Genomic DNA, 19,228 nt, shown 5'->3' with positions numbered 1-19,228 from the left:
CTGATGACATCATCGGCACAGTATAAAGTAGATATCTCTTAAAGGGTGCAAGTTTAGGAGATATTTAGAGTACCTATAGGTAAGCCTTATTATAGGCTTTTCTATAGGTACAAACATTAGAGGGAAGTTTACTTCCTTTCTAAGCTCTTTTTACATTAACAAATGTATGAAAAGTATGGGGTTAGTGGGCCTAGAAGAAGGAATCACACCATTATCTCCTGTGGTAAGGGGAACACTTTTCACAGTGCAAAAGAACACATTACTGCAAGCTCCAAAATCTAGGTAGATTGCAAAAAAGTATTTTGGTATATTCTCTATTTTCAACCCTCTTTTTAAAGATGCATTTTAGTTGGCTATTTCCACAACATGCTTAGATCGGTAACCATTTCAATCCAGTAACCACCATGCTTCCATGACACCCCGACACACAAAACCAAAAAAAGAGGGGAACAAGTAGATTTCTGTAACAAATGTGTTATTTTTGTCGATAACGGCCAGAAACATAAATACCTGCAAAGAATAGTAACAGCACCACTGACAGTTACAGAGATAAACTACAAGAGCGTACATTCGCACATATTACCTTTACTTTGATGGTTTTGCTCCTGAAATCATCAAGAACTATGATCACATCTTTATCCTCTGGAGTAGAGTCTGTGCCATCATGACTACAATTGACAGAGAGAAAGAAATAATTCTACATTTATTAAAATATTATGCATACTGTATATTAAAGTTCACTATTTTAAAGTGCAGTATTTCAAAACTGAGCTTATGTGATTATAAAACTCTCAACGGTGGTATAACAATCCTACCTGTAAATATTATATATATCGTTAGAACGGCCTTTCCTGAGCCGAAGAATCCATGCTCCGGGGTTAGCTTTTAACTGGAAATACCCCTGTAAATAAAAAATACAGTTGTCACTTCATACACAAGAGCTCCAATAAATGACACTGTTCATGAATGAGTACTTGCTTCCATATCACAATAAATTATGCACTGTGACTAGCACAACCTAATCTAAAAGCCTCTACAGTGTACAAGCAATTCCCCGATTTACATAAATCTGGCTTACAAACGGAAAGAGACAACAGGAAGTGAGAGGAAATCTACCACTAGGAAGGGAAATTCACTCCTCTAAGGACTCTTTCACACAGGCGGACCGTTCAGATCCGCCTGTCCATTTTTTTGGGCGGATCTGGACGGTCCCCCCATGCATCCCTATGGGGCATCGGATGTCAGCGCAGACATGTCCGCTGACATCCGATCCGTCAAATCTGGACGGATGGAAACCCTATTTTCCATTTGTCCAGCGGATGGGATCAGATGAGGACGGACCGACGGTCCGTTCCCATCCAATTTGCCCCATAGAGATGCATGGGGAACTGACAGCTGTGTCTCCGCACACAGCGCGGAGACACAGCTGTCATGCTGCTCAGCGGGGGATCAGCGGATCGATCCCCCGCTGGGGAAAAACGGACTCCGTCCGAAGGACGGAGTGTGTGAAAGGGGCCTTAGAGTTATCATGGGGAAAAAGTGCCTCCACTGAAGCTTTATCACCAATCCTTGTTTCCACAACAACCAAAAATTTTCAAAATCCAATTGTCACAGGGTCAGAAAGTGAGGTGAAATCTTCTGAACAGGGGCACAGACAGCAAAACAAACCTTACAGGGGTGTTAAACCCTTCCCTATGCTATCTAAAAAACGTAAACATTTATTTTTTGGCTGGGGTTACACTTAAAAAATTTACCTGTTCCAATTTACATACATATTCCTAAGCGTAAACCTACAGAACCTATCTTGTTCGTAACCCGGGGACTGCCTGTATATGCTCAGCCTGAACTCCCTAACTGAAATTACCTAACAAATACTTGATTTTATTTCAGAAGGGCATTAGAAACACAGTAACCCCTTTAAAGTCTATATGATATTCTGGTTATCAAACAGAAACTTACAAGGTTAGCCATGACAATGGTGTCTACTATTACAGGATTGTTTGCTGTTCCCAGATTGAACTGGAGTCCTCGTGGTGGTTGACCAGTAGAGACGTCAAAACAGTGGCCTTCCAAAAGCAGGTATTCAAGTTCAAACTCAGCAGCTACAATGCTGTCCACCTGAAAAAAACAAGACAAAGCCAAAGAAGAGAGTAAAAAAAAAAAGAAAAAAAAAACCATGGTAAGCTACACTACGGCACAGATGACATTAACAAATATGTTCAGTATACCTGGACTCTGGGTTACTATGTGGCTGCCCCAGGCCAGTAGTATACAGACATGAGGAGAGGGCATATTAAAAGTTGAGCTCTTTGGGGACACTGGAGACCTTCAGAGTATAAGCTCTGCCTATAAAAGGTGGACACTAAGCTAAAAGTTGGAGTGGTAAGCCGCTCCAGGTGAACTGTTGGAATGTTATCTGCTGCAGATGATCGCGAGGGTGCTTGCGCAGCTCAGCTGTCAATGCAAATATAAAAAGTAGACCTTTATTTAATGTTTCATAAAAATATGGTTATGAGTAAGCGCTTTATGAAACATTAACCACTTTCAGACCGGAGGATTTGGCTGTTCAATGACCAGGCCCTATTTTGCGATTCGGCATTGCGTGACTTTAAACGGACAATTGCGCGGTTGTGCGACGCTGTACCCAAACGAAATTTGCATCCTTTTTTCCCACAAATAGAGCTTTCTTTTGGTGGTATTTGATCACCTGTGCGATTTTTATTTGTTGCGCTATAAACAAAAAAAGAGCGCCAATTTTGAAAAAATAACAATATTTTTCACATTCTTTTATATGAAATTCTCAAAAAAATATTTAAAAATCAAAATTTTTTAACATTTTAGGCCAATTTGTTTTTTGCTACATATTTATTTTTTGCGGGACTGCGACATTGTGGCGGACAGATCGGACCCCTGACATTTTTGACACTTTTGGGGGTACCAGTGACATTACTACAGTAATCAATGCTAAAAATATGCACTGTTACTGTAAAAATGACACTGTCAGGGAAGGGGTTAACAGTGAGGGTGATCAAGGGGTTAAATGTGACCCTAGGGGCGTGATTCTAATTGTGGGGGCGTGGCTTGTGTAGTCATCACAGAGACATGTGATCCTATAAAGCATGATCACATTAAAACTGTGATAACTTCAGGAAGAAGTATGGACGGCTGTGTTTTCATCAGCCGTCCGTCCTTCTCTGTCAGCGACAGGAGAACACGAGTGGTGAGTGGCCAGCGGCCATCCGGAGCCGCCTGTCACACGCACTAGCTTCCCCGCTGACGAGCGGGGGCAGGAGCGTGTCTCCGGTGGCGTGCGATCGCCCCTAGCTCCTCCCAGGTGAGCGCCGTACATGTACAGGACTTTGCCTGGGAGAGCCAGACTGCCGCCGTACATCTGCGGCGTGCGGTCGGCAAGTGGTTAAACAAATGATTCAAGGAAGTGCAGCGAATTCCGGACCTATTTTTTTATATAAGCAAAAATGTGCTTTTCGCACAACAGTAAAAAAAAAAAAAGCCTGAGAGGATCAAGGCTGAAAGCTGAGGGTATAAGGCAGGGATCCTCAAACTACGGCCCTCCAACTGTTATGGAACTACACATCCAATGAGGCATTGTAAAACTCTGACATCCACAGACATGACTAAGAATGATTGGAATTGTAGCTCCTGACAACTGGAGGGCCATAGTTTGAACACCCCTGGTATAAGGTAATACTTCCCCAGAGGGTCTGCTAAATCCTCAAATCCCAGTCAAGAGTCCTTTAAATTAACAATTAGAAGAAGACATAATAGGAAGAGAACAGTCACCTATGATAGACAAGCCAACAGCTGGGAGCAGGGTCTAGACAGACAAATGAAGGGAAGATTTTTGGAGTTCCAGCAGCATGAAGCCTGTTGGGGATCCAATAAAGGAAAATAGAAAGGAAGATCGGAACACACTGGGATATTCCAGAGATCCAACAATCAGAATCTCAGAAAAAGAATAAACCAGGAAGAACAAAAAGAACCAGTGGCACTACTGGGTTCACCTCCTGAAGACCCTATCTTTAGACAGATGATCCAGTGTTTGGAAGAGAGTGCAGTAAGAGCAAGAAAATGTATTGATAAACTGCTCAAGGGAGTTTACCTTTTTTATCAAAAATACAAGAAATTGCCTTCTTTAAATAGACCCTGTTGCCAACTAAAAAAAAATGCAAGTATTTGAAATGCTTAAGCCTACTTACTGTGTTTTCCTTTCCAAAACAACTATTTTTCACTTGCAATTTACTAGGAAATTTAAACACTTCAAAAGAAGTTGATTTCCCAGCACAACAAAGGCTTTCCCACCCTACTTATAAAACATAGTCCTCTCTTTTTCTAAAATTGCCTAATTGCTGGCTGTGCTGTCCTATCTCCTCTGGTCCCTACCATCACCTACCTATATAACCTTTTATGTCGCTGGAGGAGGAGGATTGAAGTGTATACAATACACTTGAGTGACAGCTTTAAAGCTGCTGGAGCTGCAGAAGAAGTCTCAGAGCTTTTGTACTGTATATTCTTCACAAGGGAGGATTTTATAATTAAATGACATTCAAAAAACATGTTTAACACACATATAATCCCATGTACTGACCGTTGAAAAAAAAAAGGCTGGTGACAGGGTTTCTTTATTGAATATTTAGTCAAAATTGCTAACTTGACTATATTAGTTAACATACACTCTCTGGCCACTTTAATAGGTACACCTGTTCAATTGCTTGTTAACACAAATTGCTAAGCAGCCAATCACATAGCAACAACTCAATGCATTTAGGCATCTGCTCTACTAGAGCATTAGAATGGGGATTTTAGCGACTTTGAACGTAGCATGGTTGTTGGTGCCAGATGGGCTGGTCTGAGTATTTCTGGGATTTTAACACACAGACATCTCTTGGGTTTACAGAGAATGGTGGGAAAAAATTGGACTTTTGACTTACCGTAAAATCCATTTCTCTGATGTTCATTGACGGACACAGCTCCTGATTCTTCTTAACCAATGGGTTATACTACCCCCTACAGGAGTAGGACACTAGGCAGGAAAAAGCTTGACTATGCCTATTGGCAGTCCCAGGAGGTATACACTCACTCTCAGCTATAGGCACTGTTACAAGCGGTGTCAGAAGAAAGCCAACTCCACAGAGGGGTGGGTGCTGTGTCGGTCAATGAACATCAGAGAAAATAGGATTTTTCCTTCAACTTACCTGTAAAATCCTTTTCTTGGAGTACATCAGGGGACACAGAGCTGGTAATAATGACTATCTGGGTTATACACTGGCAACCAATAGACAGGAAATTCATTGCATATAACTCCTCCCATACAGGAAGAAACTCAGTTTTTGAAGCAAGCAATGAAGATCCCAGGAAAGAGGGGAGGGACCTCTGTGTTCTGTGATCTTCTCTAAGAAAAAGATTTTACAGGTAAGTTGTAGGAAAAATCCTATTTTCTTTATCGTACATCACGGGACAGAGGCGGTAATAATGACTATCTGGGATTTCCTAAAGCAATGCCCATGAGGGGAGGGGACACAGTAACCCCAAAATTGCCCTTTGGCAAAGAAAGAGCTTATACTGCTGCCTGAAGTACGCTACTTCCAAATTGAGCCCCTTCTCGGGCTCTTACATCCATTTGGTAAAACTTTGTGAATGTATGAACTGAAGACCAGGTAGCAGCTTTGCAAATCTGAGCCACAGACACCTGATAATGCACTGCCCATGAAACACTTACCCTCCTGGTAGATTGAGCTTTTAACATAAAGGGTGGAACTTTACCCTTTAAGCCATATGCTTGAGCAATGACATGACAAATCCACTTGGAAATACTGGAACTAGTTGCTGCTTGGCCTTTCTGGCAGGATAAAGAAAGCATCATTACTACGAATTAGTGCTGATATTTTTAAATAGACTGACTGCTCGTACTACATCAATAGAATGCAACAATTTGTCCTCCGTAGTTTGAGGACTCTGAAAAAAGGAAGGTAGAACAATATCTTGGTTTAGATGAAAACCGGAAACTACCTTAGGCAAAAAGGCCTGATGAGGGCGTAAGACCACCCTATCCTGATGAAGGATTAAAAATGGCTCTTTGCAGGACAAAGCTGCCAATTCTTACACCCTTCTGGCCAAGGTTATGGCAACCAAAAAAACCAATTTCCTTATCAAGGGAACCAAGAGAATATGCCTGATAGGCTCAAAGAGTTGTTTTTGTAGCACAGAGAGCACAAGTTTTAATTCCCAAGGACATAGGGGTGGCTTGACTGGTGGAACTGTGCAAATCACACCTTGCAAAAAAGCCCGCACCAAGGAGTGCGTTGCTAATGGTTTTTGAAAGAAAATAGACAAGGCGGAGATCTGCCCTTTAATGGTTCCTAATGCCAACTTCAAGTCCACTCCTAATTGAAGAAAAGAAAGAATTCTTCCAATGACATACTTACGAGGGTGCCATCTTTTGGATTCACACCAAGAAATGTAGGATCTCCAGACCCTATAATAGATTCCCCTAGAGACAGATTTTCTGGCATTTATCAATGTAGCCAGAGCTGGACCAGAAACCCCATGATCTCTTAAGATTCTGGCCTCAATAGTCAAACCATCAAATTCAGCGACCGTAAAGTAGGGTGCAATATGGGACCTTAGGAGAGCAGGTCTGGACGACACGGAGGCAACCATGGCTCCTCTACAGCTAATTTTACAATTTACGCGTACCAAGGTCTCCTGGGCCAAGCCGGAGCCATTAGGATCACCGGCTTCCCCTCCACCTGAATTCTGCTCAAAAGACGTGGCAAAAGCTGGACAGGAGGGACTGCATAGATCAAGTTGAACTGAAACCAAGGAATCACTAAGGCGTCAGTTTCGATCGCGATCGGATCCCTGGTTCTGGAAACAAACCTGTAGAGCGTGTTGTGGAACCTGGACGCCAATAGATCTACGTCGGGAGTACCCCAATGTTGGCAGATCAGTTAAAATACCTTGGGATGCAGAGACCACTCCCCTGGAAACAACTGCTGGCAACTTAAGGCCCGTACACACGAGTCGAAATTCGCCCGGGAATTTTCGTCCGATGACCGATCTGTTGATTTTCGGCTTGTTAGTATGATGCTTCCGACAACCGACTCCGACTTTTCGGCCGAAAAAAATCTGGTGTGCAGGCTATAAAATTTTTGTCCTCCGTCAAAACACGTCCGATTTTCGTGCAGTCAGTACAGATTTCGACAGGGAAAAATCTTATGAGCAAGATTTGGCATGCTCAGAGAAGAAAGAACACAAAGAAAGCAAACCAACACATGACATCACTTCTGAAGTAGAATTTTGTAGTGCGGGAAAATTCGTGTGCAGTCTAGGCACATTCCAACCAACTAAACACCACTCTGGACAAAAGATGGACGACCGGTCAGCGGAAATGCGTTGCGTGTGTACTAGGCTTTAGAAAGTCTGCCTGCCAGTTGTCCACCCCGGGATGAAAACCCCTGACAGACATGGAACATGACTCTCTGTCTAATACAGGATGTGGTTCACCTGCTTCTGCACTGATTGGCTTCTGGTTCCCCCTGATAGTTAATATAAGCCCCCAGAGTTGCGTTGTCGGACTGAATCCTGACAGGACACCCTTGCAGTCTGGTCATCCAAGAAACCAGTGCCAAACGGGCTGCCCGGACCTCCAAGATGTTAATAGGTAAAACCTTTTCTACCTCAGACCACCTTCTCTGGATAGAGATTTCCTCTAAGACCGCTCCTCAGCCCGCAAGGCTGGCGTCTGTGTTTACTAGCAGGTCACAGGCAGAAAAGATTTCCCCTTGCTTAGGTTGCTGAGGACTAGCCACCAGGTCAGATCCTATCTTACCCTTGGGGAAAGAAACATCGGGGAATCCAGAGCTCTGAGTTTTTTGTTCCAAGCAATCAAAATACTGTTCTGGAACAGTCTGGCTCTAAGCCAGGAGTTCCTGCAAGACCCTGAGAGCCTAAAAACTCTGGTGGATCCCTGCTGAGCCCGGGCACAGGAGAGGGGAATCTATCCGGTTTTCTCCCCCACTGTGAAACAGAAGCAATCATCCTGGCTATTTTACCATCAAGGCTAGCCAAGGCAGATGCTAAGTCATCCTTAGTAACATAGGTAGACACAGAGGCATTAGAGGTAGCAACAATTCCTGATAAGGGTAATGGCTCAGATTGGCCAGTTGCTTCAGGTCTCTCAGGAGAAGATAGCCCAGCAGGAGCAAGACTAGGATTTCCTAATCCTGATAGTGGAACAGGTGTTTCCATCCCTGCTGCACCTACCACCCCCCCCCCCCCTCACCACACTTCTTTTTCTGTAAGACATTGTTTTAATAAAAGTAAGACCCACAAAGAGAGGCTCTTTGCACAATAAGGCAGACAGATCCTGTGATCCAGCAAGCACAGTTGTCACAGACCACTACCGTTCTCCAGCAGTATTTGTAGCCATGTCTAAGGCCCATAGACTCATGTGCCCTCAGTCTAATCCTGCTCCGTGTCCCAGAAAGATTTGGCTAGCAGCTCCAGCAAACAGTTCCGGCCAGCAACTCCACATGTTTTAACTGAGCCGTGCACGAGCGCGGCTGAGGGAGATACACCACCCCCTCATCAAGCTGACCAAAAGTCCCCTGTAGACACAGATTGGAACAGCCTAGTATCCTCTAGTGGCCAAACACGATACTGCAGCGACTGGAGAAAACAGTGCAAATCTTCCCTGCAATCTTTTTTTCCAAAAAAAGAGAAGGAAAAACTTACCAGTCCCGCCGCAGGATCCCTAAAGGACCCAATCTTAACCCATCACGGCAGGCTTGGTCAGTCAATGGACCTTCAAGGACCGGATCCCCCTTTTTAAAGGGGTCCACACCCTTGGACCCGTAGAGCCCCCTGCTGGCAAACTCCTTGGGATAATAACCAGGGTTCCATTACAGGGGCCTAGTGCCCAGATGGGTCACATTACAGGCAAGACAACAGATCTTCTCGGCCGAAAGGCTCGGGTACCATCCTTTTAGCGCTTAGCCATCCGAATGGATCCGATCAGAATGCCGCAACTGGGACATCATTCTTCTGATTGAAGAGCTTTAACCTCTTCAGCCCCGCCCACCATACATTTACTGCGGCACTCAGCCGCTGCTGGGCAAAGTGACGTAGCCCTACGTCGCTCGCTCAGGAGACTGTAGGGGATGAGCGCGCGCCGCCGGCCACTCGTAAACTCCCGCAGCAGAGAGAGAAGGACAGACGTCTGATGTAAACACAGCCATCTGTCATTCTCCCTGAAGTGATCACAGAGGCTATGTGATCCTGCTATATAGGATCGCATGTCTCTGTGATTACTTCACAAGCCATGCCCCTAACAGTTAGAATCACGCCCCTAGGTACACATTTAACCCCTTGATCACCAGTACAGTTAACCCCTTCCCTGCAAGTGTAATTTTTACAGTAACAGTGCATATTTTTAGCACTGATTACTGTAGTAATGTCACTGGTACCCCCCAAAAAGTAAAAAATGTCAGTTAGGGGTCCAATCTGTCCTCCGCAATGTCGCAGTCCCGCAAAAAAAAAAAAAAAGCAGATTGCCGCCATTACTAGTAAAAAAAAAAAAAAAAACAATAAAAATGACATAAATCTTTCCCGTAGTTAGTAAATGCAATTACTTTTGCGCAAACCAATCAAAATACGCTTATTGCTATTTTTTTTTACCAAAAATATGTAGCAGAAAACAATTTGGCCTAAAATGTTAAAAATTTTTGATTTTTTTACATTTTTTTGAGAATTTCATGTAAAAAAATTTGAAAAATATTGTTATTTTTTTTCAAAAAATATGCACTGTTACTGTAAAAATTACACTGGCAGGGAAGGGGTTAACTGTACTGGTGATCAAGGGGTTAAATGTGTCCCTAGGGGCGTGATTCTAACTGTCAGGGGGCATGGCTTGTGAAGTAATCACAGAGACATGCGATCCTATATAGCAGGATCACATAGCCTCTGTGATCAAATTTTTTTCAAAATTGTCACTCTGTTTTTTGTTTATAGCGCAAAAAATAAAAATCGCACAGATGATCAAATACCACCAAAAGAAAGCTCCATTTGTGGGAAAAAAAAGGACATCAATTTCGTTTGGGTACAGCGTTGCACGGCCACGCAATTGTCCATTAAAATCACACAGTGCCGAATCACATAATAGGGCCTGGTCATTGAGCAGCCAAATCCTCCGGGGCTAAAGTGGTTAACAGCCATGACGACCACCACCTTCAAGACACTGGTGAAAAAACTTTCTTCTTGTATGGGAGGGGAGGTTCTTCTTGTATGGGAGGGGTTATATGGGAGGAACTTCCTGTCTATTGGTTGCCAGTGTCCAATCACCTAAAGGTAGCGTATAACCCAGATAGTCATTATTACCGGCTCTGTGTCCGGTGATGTACGATAAAAAAATTGATTTTATGATAAGTCAAAAATCCCATTTTCACTTTCGTTCATTGACGGACACAGCTTCTGATTTTTCTTAACCATTCGGAAGTCCCAAAGCACTGTTAACCATGAGGGGTGGGAAAAAAGCAGAATCAAAATTTCCAAGGCTAACCATAGCCAACCAGGTAACATGGGGTTCAACCATAAACAACTGGAGCTCACCTGAAAAAAACAATACACCCTCAAAGAGGACCAGGTCCACTAAACAGCAGCCAGCAAAACCTTGCGGCCAAAGAAGTATCCGCAGATGCCAACACAACCACTTTGTAAAAAGTTTGTAAAAGTGTGCACTGACGACCAGGTGGTCGCCTTGCAAACCTGCGTCACTGACGCTTGATGAGGGAAGGCCCAGGAGGCACTAAGTGCCGTAGAGTGCTCCTTGACAGGGAAAGGAGGAACCTGACCCTTGATGCAATAGGCCTGAACCACCGTCTGTCTGATCCATCTGGAAATGGTCGCAGAAGAAGTGGACAACCCTTTGCGAGGTCCGACCGTGAGCACAAATACAGAGTCTGACTTCCTAAAAGACTCGTAGCTGCCAGGAACACCCTAATTGCTCGGACCACATCCAAGGCAAGCAAGGTTATTTTCTTTGGATGTTTAGCCTTGGACACAGGGAAGGCAACACAATGTCTTCATTCAAATGACAGTCAGAGACCACCTTAGGAAGGAATGGCGGACAGGGGCAAAGCACCACCTTATCGTTGTGAATCGCCAGTATGGTGAACGACAGGATAGGCGGAGCTGCAGTCTACACGAGCTCGTTGGCCAGACTGGGGAGACCCTCAGGATCTAGATTATCCAGTCCGTCGCCCATTCCGGCAATTGATTGTAGATTCTCACAGGAACAAAATAACAAAGATACGAAAAAATTCCACTTAAAAAGAAAAAAAATCGCAAGGACCAGAGATCCCAGCAAGGGACTAGGAGCTATGTCCATCCATGAACGAAAGAGAAAAGAGAAAATATCCAGTGAGCGTGGAGGAAAATGTCGTGTTGATGTCAGAGGTCAGAGGAGAATGGGCAGACTGGTTCCATATGATAGAAAGGCAACAGTAACTCAATTAACCACTCGTTACAACCAAGGTATGCAGAATACTATCTCTGAACGCACAACACATCGAACCTTGAAGGAGATGGGCTACAGCAGCAGCAGAAGACCACACCGGGAGCCACTCTTGTCTGCTAAAAACACGAAACGGAGGATACAATTCCCACAGGCTCACCAAAATAGGACAATAGAAGATTGGAAAAATGTTGTCTGGTCTGAGGAGTCTCGATTTCAGCTGCAAAATTCAGATGGTAGGGTCAGAATTTGGCGTTAACATGAAAGCATGGATCCATCCAGCATGGTATCAACGGTTCAGGCAGGTGGTGGTAGTGTAATGGTGTGGGGGATATTTTCTTGGCACGCTTTGGGCCCCTTGGTACCAATTGAGCATGGTTTAAATGCCACTGCCTACCTGAGCATTGTTGCTGACCATGCCCATCCCTTTATGACTACAGTGTACCCATCTTCTGATGGCTCCTTCCAGCAGGATAATGCACCATGTCACAAAGCTCAAATCATCCCACCACTGGTTTCTTGAACTCGACAATGAGGTCACTGTACTCCAAAGGCCTCTACACACACCAGATCTCAATCCAATAGAGCTCCATTGGGATGTGGTGGAACTGGAGATTTGCATCATGGATGTGCAGCCAACAAATCTGCAGCAACTACATGATGCCCTGTTCAGCTCATGGATGCACATATGGCCTAGTATTACCCTGCTTGGTGCAGGCTATATGGTAATGGGCTTTTCCTAAGATTACTCAGTCAGTCAGTAAGATTAACCACTTAAGCCCCGGAGGATTTGGCTGCTAAAGGACCAGGGGTTTCTTTGCGATTTTTTACTGCGTGACTTTAACGGACAATTGCGCGGTCGTGCGATGCTGTACCTAAACGAATTTGACGTCCTTTTTTTCCCACAAACAGAGCTTTCTTTTGGTGGTATTTGATCACCTGTGCGATTTTTTGATCACGCGCTATAAACAAAAAAAGAGCGTAAATTTTGCAAAAATAACAATATTTTTCACATTTTTTTATATGAAATTCCCCAAAAAAAAAAGTAAAAATCAAAATTTTTTAACATTTTTCGGCCAATTTGTTTTATGCTACCTATGTTTGGTAAAAAAAATCGCAAAAAGCGTATTTTGATTGGTTTGCGCAAAAGTTATCGCGTTTACTAACAAAGAGAAAGATTTTTGTCATTTTTGGTGTTTTTTTTTTTAACGCGTAATGGCGGCGATCTGCGATTTTTTTTTCGGTACTGCGACATTGCGGCGGACAGATCGGACCCTTGACTGACATTTTTGACACTTTTGGGGTTACCAGTGACATTACTGCAGTAATCAGTGCTATACATATGCACTGTTACTGCAAAAATGACACTGGCAGGGAAGGGGTTAACTTTATTGGACAGGGAGGGGTTAAGTGTGTCCTAGGGGCGTGCTTTCTACTGTGTAGGGACATTCCTATTGGTGTAAAAGCAAAGATCAACCGTTCTACATAGTAGAACGGTCAGATCTTTACTTTTACACAGGGAGAACTGACAGGCAGCTTGTTTACACAAGCTGCTCTGTCTTTCTCCCTTCACAGGAGCGATCGCAGTGTGACTGGCGGACATCGAGTCCGCCGGTCACACGCACTGACTTGCCTGTGAACGAGCCTCGGCGGGCGCGCGCCCGCCCGCGATAGGCTCGCAAGTCAGTGACAGGCGAGTGACGTACCGATACGTCACTCTGCCTGGCCGGGGCTGACCGCCGCAGTATATAGTCGTGCGGCGGTCGGCAACCGGTTAAATTCTGTGCAGCTGATCATCACTTTATACAAATAACAGAATACACCCTGCGCTTAGGGGCAGCTGCACCAACCAAGTCTGAACACAAGACCTGACAAATAGGTGCGCTTGTCCCTTTAAAAAACCATTTGTGCATAAATCAAAAATAATAGATGAAAACTAGTAATAATAAATAACATCAAAATAGAAAACTCAAGTGCCAAATGAATAACTAAGAAAAACTAAAAATGTTAAAATAAAAAATACAGTCTATGTGCAAATCTATAATAAATGTACCTCCATCCAAATGAGCTAATCAAAAAATTCTAAATAATATGAAAAGTTCAAACTCCAGCAGCCGTGATAAAGTGTTCTCAGTACAAAGGATTAGCAATCAAAGTGCACCAGTGCCGACATGCAACTCTCATGCAAAGCATCTTAGTAGCAGTAAAGATCTCAAACACAGAAGATCTAATAAGCGCTTGTGTACACAATAAGATGATTCCGCTGGCCAGCTTAGTACATCATCTCCCTTATAAGGATTGCAAACATGGGACTTCTCTTCCACACACTGTTTACAGTTTCGTATACCAGTTAAAATGTAAAAAATGGGAGAAGCTTCATGGTGCAGTAAATTCCAGTAAAATTGAATAATAGGCTATTGCATTTATGTTTCTCAGCAGCATAAACACAGCAGTAAGCCCCCGTTCACACTGGGGCGACCTGTCAGGCGACCTGGTCGCCTGACAGGTCGCCTGGCATAGAGAAGCTGTGGACCTGTTCTAATAGGAGCGACACAAGTCGCTCCGACTTAGAAAAAGGGTCCGGAGCTTCTTTGGGGCGACCTGGAGCGACCTGCATTGACTTCAATGTTATGAAATCCGTGCCGGCCGCTCCGAGGTCGCGGTGCGAGCAGCGCGCCACGACCTGTGAGGTCGCCCCAGGAAGTCGGATCGCCCCAGTGTGAACGGGGCCTAAATCACATAACAATCAGATCCAAGCACCACTGTGGACTCCAGCCACAGTCGTGCACGATGATGTTACAAGATCAGCTCCGCCCAACGCATTTCCCCCAATAGGGCATCTTCAGGAAAGGAGCTTTTTTCCCCCCCCATTTTTTTTACATTTTAACTGGTATACAAAACTATAAACAGTGTGTGGAAGAGAAGTCCCATGTTTGTAATCCTTATGAGGGAGATGACGTACTAAGCTGGCCGGCGGAATTATCTATTATTGTGTACACAAGTGCTTATTAGATCTCCTGTGTGTGAGATCTTTACTGCTAGTAAGCTGCTTTGTATGAGAGTCTCACATGGGCACTGGAGCACTTTGATTGCTAATCCTTTGCACTGAGAACACTTCATCACGGCTGCTGGAGTTGCGACTTTTCATTTGGATTTTTTTGATTAGCACATCTGGACGGAGTTACATTTATTATAGATTTGCAAATAAATTCTCTGGACTCTATTATTGATTCTGACACTTTTGATTTAAGTCTTTGAGTTTTTCTTATTTTTTTATTAATTTGGCACAATAATTTACTATTTTGATTTTATAATTACTCATTTGAATCTATTCATTTTTGATTTATGCACAAATGTTTTTTTGAAAGGTAAAAGTGCACCTGTTTCTTTAAGATCATCGCTGTATGCAAAAATGAATAAAAGAATAGCTAATAGCTATCTATTTTATAACAAAAAACTATAGCCCATAGGAAGGGCAAATCTTTTGTGCTTAGTATCCAACCACAAGGCTAACACTCCAGAGGTCTCCTGTGTCCTGTGAAGGATACAAAAAAAGAATCCTAATTGAATTTGTTAAGTTTCTTTTACAATTGAAAGTAACACAACCCTTTCAAACACATTAGGGGTCAATATAAAGAACTATCTAAGTAGCTCTTCTTCTATCCTTAAAACAATACAAGTGACAAAAGAACATCCACTTAGACTTGAAAAGAAAAGATTTTATCACCAGCATAGAACAGAAAGGATTTCATCACCAGCATAGAAATGAGTTCTTCACTGTTAAGAGTGAATAGAGACTGGAATCCTTTGCCAACGGAGGTAACGATGTGAATATAAATGTGGATTGTACACTTTTCCTACAAAAAAATGGCATTTCCAGCTACAACATTCGTTAGTGAAGTGACTGACTGATGAAATTAACCTGGTTGCCATAGATGGGGTAGAGATGAATATATTTTTATGCACCTGTGAAAATAACTTTGCCGATACCTTACGGGGCATTTCCTTAGCCTATTTTAGGATAATACCATCATATTAAAGTTGGACTAAACCTGACAATTTTTTCTTAACCTTACTTATGTAGCACCCTCCTAGACAGGTGCTAGGTAAAAGCATCTATTTTGCTCCTGCTGCTTATCAGGGGAGCTGATCTGTTAGTTTTGCCTGTCACATGTTTCCAGGTGTGATTCACTGGGTCTGAGGGAGTGTCCCCACTGTATCCAATGAGGGAGCATGTTGGACAGTGGAGAAAACCCAGCCAGTGACACATCCTGTTTCATGGCAATCCCAGTGGGAGGGCATGTGAAAATGCATCCTGGGATTGGCAATAGGATGGGAGCATGTGACAGGGCATCTTTTGGCAGGAGCAAAGTCTCAGGAGGAGGTTTGACGGCTGTCTCTCCTCCTGCAGAGTGAGGAAGGTGGTCCAGGCGGTCGGCCTAGGGACCAGGAGTGGAGCTGGGCTGCAGAGGATCCAGTGTGCTGACCAGTGGAGCTGCTGGGCAGAGGACTTTGGGAAAAACAGTATCGTGAGTACCAAGGGATCTGCCTAGGGGTCGGCCTAAGAGAGGGGACCACTACAGAGAATTCAGGGGATCAAGGAGCCAGCTCACCCAGAGTGTTACAGTAAAGGGTGTGTCGTGTAGTGAACCCTGAAGATTAGGATCAAAGGGGGTGCCAGGAAGGGCCCTGAACTTGTTCAGCAGTACAGTTCAGTTGCCTCAGAGTACAGATTACTTCAGAGTACTCATTACCTCAGAGAATTACTTCAGTTCTGCGTCACAGCTAGTGACAGACTGAAACCAGCGGCCTAGCCGTGACTAGCTCAATTTCAGTGTTACCCAGCGTTAACCAGCATTTACTCAAGTCGTCCCTGCTTATTGTGCATAGTTTTGTTCAGTTGTAGTATGCCATTCATCCCTTCTCCTATCCAAGTTCCTAATAAAACATGAAAACCAAAAGAAACTGGACTGATTCTTGTCTGAGGTAAAAACACTTGGAAAATGCCAGATTGTTCTACTGTTGCTAATGGTAACCCAGGGGGACCCATAACCAGCAGCTCTCTTGGGAGTAGTGTTACACTTACAAAACTGTAAAATGAGCACATAACCTGCTATGCACAGTGCAGTCATACTGTGGTCTGAACCAATATCTATGAAAGCAACCTTCCCTAGAGTTATTGGCACAAGTAATGTACAGTTGTGCTCATAAATTTACATACCCTGGCAGAATTTGATTTCTTGGCCACTTTTCTGAGAATATGAATGATAACACAAAAACGTTTCTTTCACCCATGGTGAGTGTTTGGCTGAAGCCATTTATTATCAATCAACTGTGTTTACTCTTTTTAAATCATAACAACAACAGAAACTATCTAAATGACCCTGATCAAAAGTTTGCATACCCCAGTTCTTAATATTGTGTATTGCACCCTTTAACATCAATGACAGCTTGAAGTCTTTTGTGGTATTTTTGGATGAGGCTCTTTATCTTCTCGGATAATAAAGCTGCCAATTATTCCTGGCAAAAAGCCTCCAGTTCCTGTAAATTCTTGGGCTGTCTTGCATGAACTGCACGTTTGAGATCTCCCCAGAGTGGCTCAATGATATTGAGGCCACTCCAGAACCTTTATTTTATTCTGCTGTAGCCAATGACAGGTGGACTTGGCCTTGTGTTTAGGATCATTGTCATGTTGGAATGTCACTTACGGTGTGCGCTTTCCTACGCGTTACACCACTGAATCACGTGACTTCATTATGGCGTAACGCGTAGGAACCCGCACACCGGAAGTGACGTACGTACAGGACACAGGAGTCCCGTGGCTTACTACACAAGCTGAGCTCAAAGATTTTAAACTGTAAGTTGCTACAATTTTATAAATAAATGTACGGATTTACTGCACCATGATGGCCCAATTTTTTCTGAGACCTTAGTAAAAGTCTGCAAGGATAGTACCACACGGGATACGCTGACAGCACCCCACAATACCCCAGAGAAGTGGAAACTGGTCCTTATAGGTTAGAGGCTACGTGTGTTTGTTTAAGGTGGAAGGAGCTCTTTTGACACCACTTCATGATCTCTGAGCACACGTCAGGTGGATTTCACTATATATTTGTGGACACTTCCCAAGGACTTGTTTTGAGGACTTTTCTATTTGATGCATACACGTTTATGTTTCATTTTAATTGAAAGCGGTGCACTTTCTTTTAAATAGAAATCTGATTCCAACTGTTATGCTTTTAGAGCAGGATAAAGCTAAAACCTTTATAGAGCGCTTTTGTATATTAATAACATTTACTATATTTTAGTCATTGGTTGTTGAGTACCAAAAAAGTCCATATGCTATTACAATACCTTTTGATTAACAATATCATTAAATTAAGAGGTAGCGCTGGGTAATTATCAACATGTTTCCACAGCACCACCTGGTGGTTACCCATATTTTTGTATTTACTTTCTTGACCACTGCAGGCAAAACCTTCACTTTTCACAAAACAAGCCCAAGTTTAACAAACTGAAAAGTAAATTCTGGTACAGAATAATACACGTCACCAGAGCCACATTACCTCTTGTAAGTAAATATTGTCCAGGTCATAAGGGGTTCGCACAGACTCCACCATCCAGCTGTCAGGCGTGCTCGTACTCAGAGTGAAAAGTGGGGACTGTGGCATATCTAAGAACTTTGCAATGGGGCCAGAAGATAACTTGTGGTCTGGGGTGAACACGAGCTCTGGCTCCAAAACATAACGGTAGAAACTGGAAAAGTCAAAGAGAGAAAAAAATATGGTCAACACGCAAATTCTGATGCTTGCAAGGTATAGACCCCAATACAAATTACAACTATCCTGAAAACACTTGTATTATTTGCTGACTGTAAACTTATGACATCTGGATGCTATGGGTTATGACACATTATTGCAAAAATTGGATTTTTGACTTACCGTAAAATCCATTTCTCTGATGTTCATTGACAGATGCAGCTCCTGATATTCATAACCATTGGGTTATACTGCCCCCTACAGGAGTAGGACACTAGGCAGAAAAGAATTCTGGCTACACCCATGGGCAGTCCCACGGGGTATACTCCCTCTCTCTGTTATAGCCACCCAGCTTTGTTACAAGCAGTGTCAGGAGAATTATAACTCCACAGAGGGGTGGGTGCTGTGTCCGTCAATGAACATCAGAGAAATGGATTTTATGGTAAGTCAAAAATCCCATTTTCTCTTAAGTTTATTGACAGACACAGCTCCTGATATTCATAACCATTAGGATGTCACCAAAGCAGTGTTAAACATGAGGGGTGGGAACGACAAAAAAAAAATTCCCAAGGCTAAACATTAGCCAGCCAGTCAACAGGAGTTCAACCAAAGAACTGGAGCTCAACTGAAAAAAAAAAAAAAAAAAAACACCACCCTCAGAGGATCATGTCCTCTTAAACAGCAGCCTGCAAAACCTTGCGGCCAAAAGAAGCATCCGCAGATGCCAACACATCCAACTTTATAAAACTTTGTAAAAGTGTGCACCGACGACCAGGTGGCCACCTTGCAAACCTTCGTCACTGACGCCTGATGATGAAAAACCTTGGAGGCACTAAGCGCCCTAGTATAGTGCAACTTGACAGGGAAAGAAGGAACCTAACCCCTGATGGAATAGGCTTGAACCACAGTCTGTCTGATCCATCGGGAAATGGTCGCAGAG

At 43.3% G+C, this 19,228-nt stretch overlaps 1 protein-coding gene across 2 annotated transcripts in view; it reads right to left on the bottom strand.

Annotated features, from left to right (window-relative positions):
* The window catches only part of UGGT1 (UDP-glucose glycoprotein glucosyltransferase 1), a gene marked incomplete at its 5' end in the record, with an annotated part of 158,791 nt that overhangs the window by 31,685 nt on the left and 107,878 nt on the right, over positions 1–19,228 (bottom strand). For both annotated transcript variants that reach the window (XM_082251306.1, XM_082251307.1), the window contains 4 exons: positions 584–668; positions 816–901; positions 1,960–2,118; positions 18,097–18,286. In XM_082251306.1, coding sequence (XP_082107432.1) covers positions 584–668; positions 816–901; positions 1,960–2,118; positions 18,097–18,286 — 520 coding nt within the window. The remainder of the gene's footprint in view (positions 1–583; positions 669–815; positions 902–1,959; positions 2,119–18,096; positions 18,287–19,228) is intronic.

This window comes from Pelophylax lessonae (genome assembly GCF_965119305.1).
Source record: "Pelophylax lessonae genome assembly, chromosome: 3".
Classification (NCBI taxonomy): domain Eukaryota; kingdom Metazoa; phylum Chordata; class Amphibia; order Anura; family Ranidae; genus Pelophylax; species Pelophylax lessonae.
This window is presented reverse-complemented; position numbering and strand designations above follow the sequence as displayed.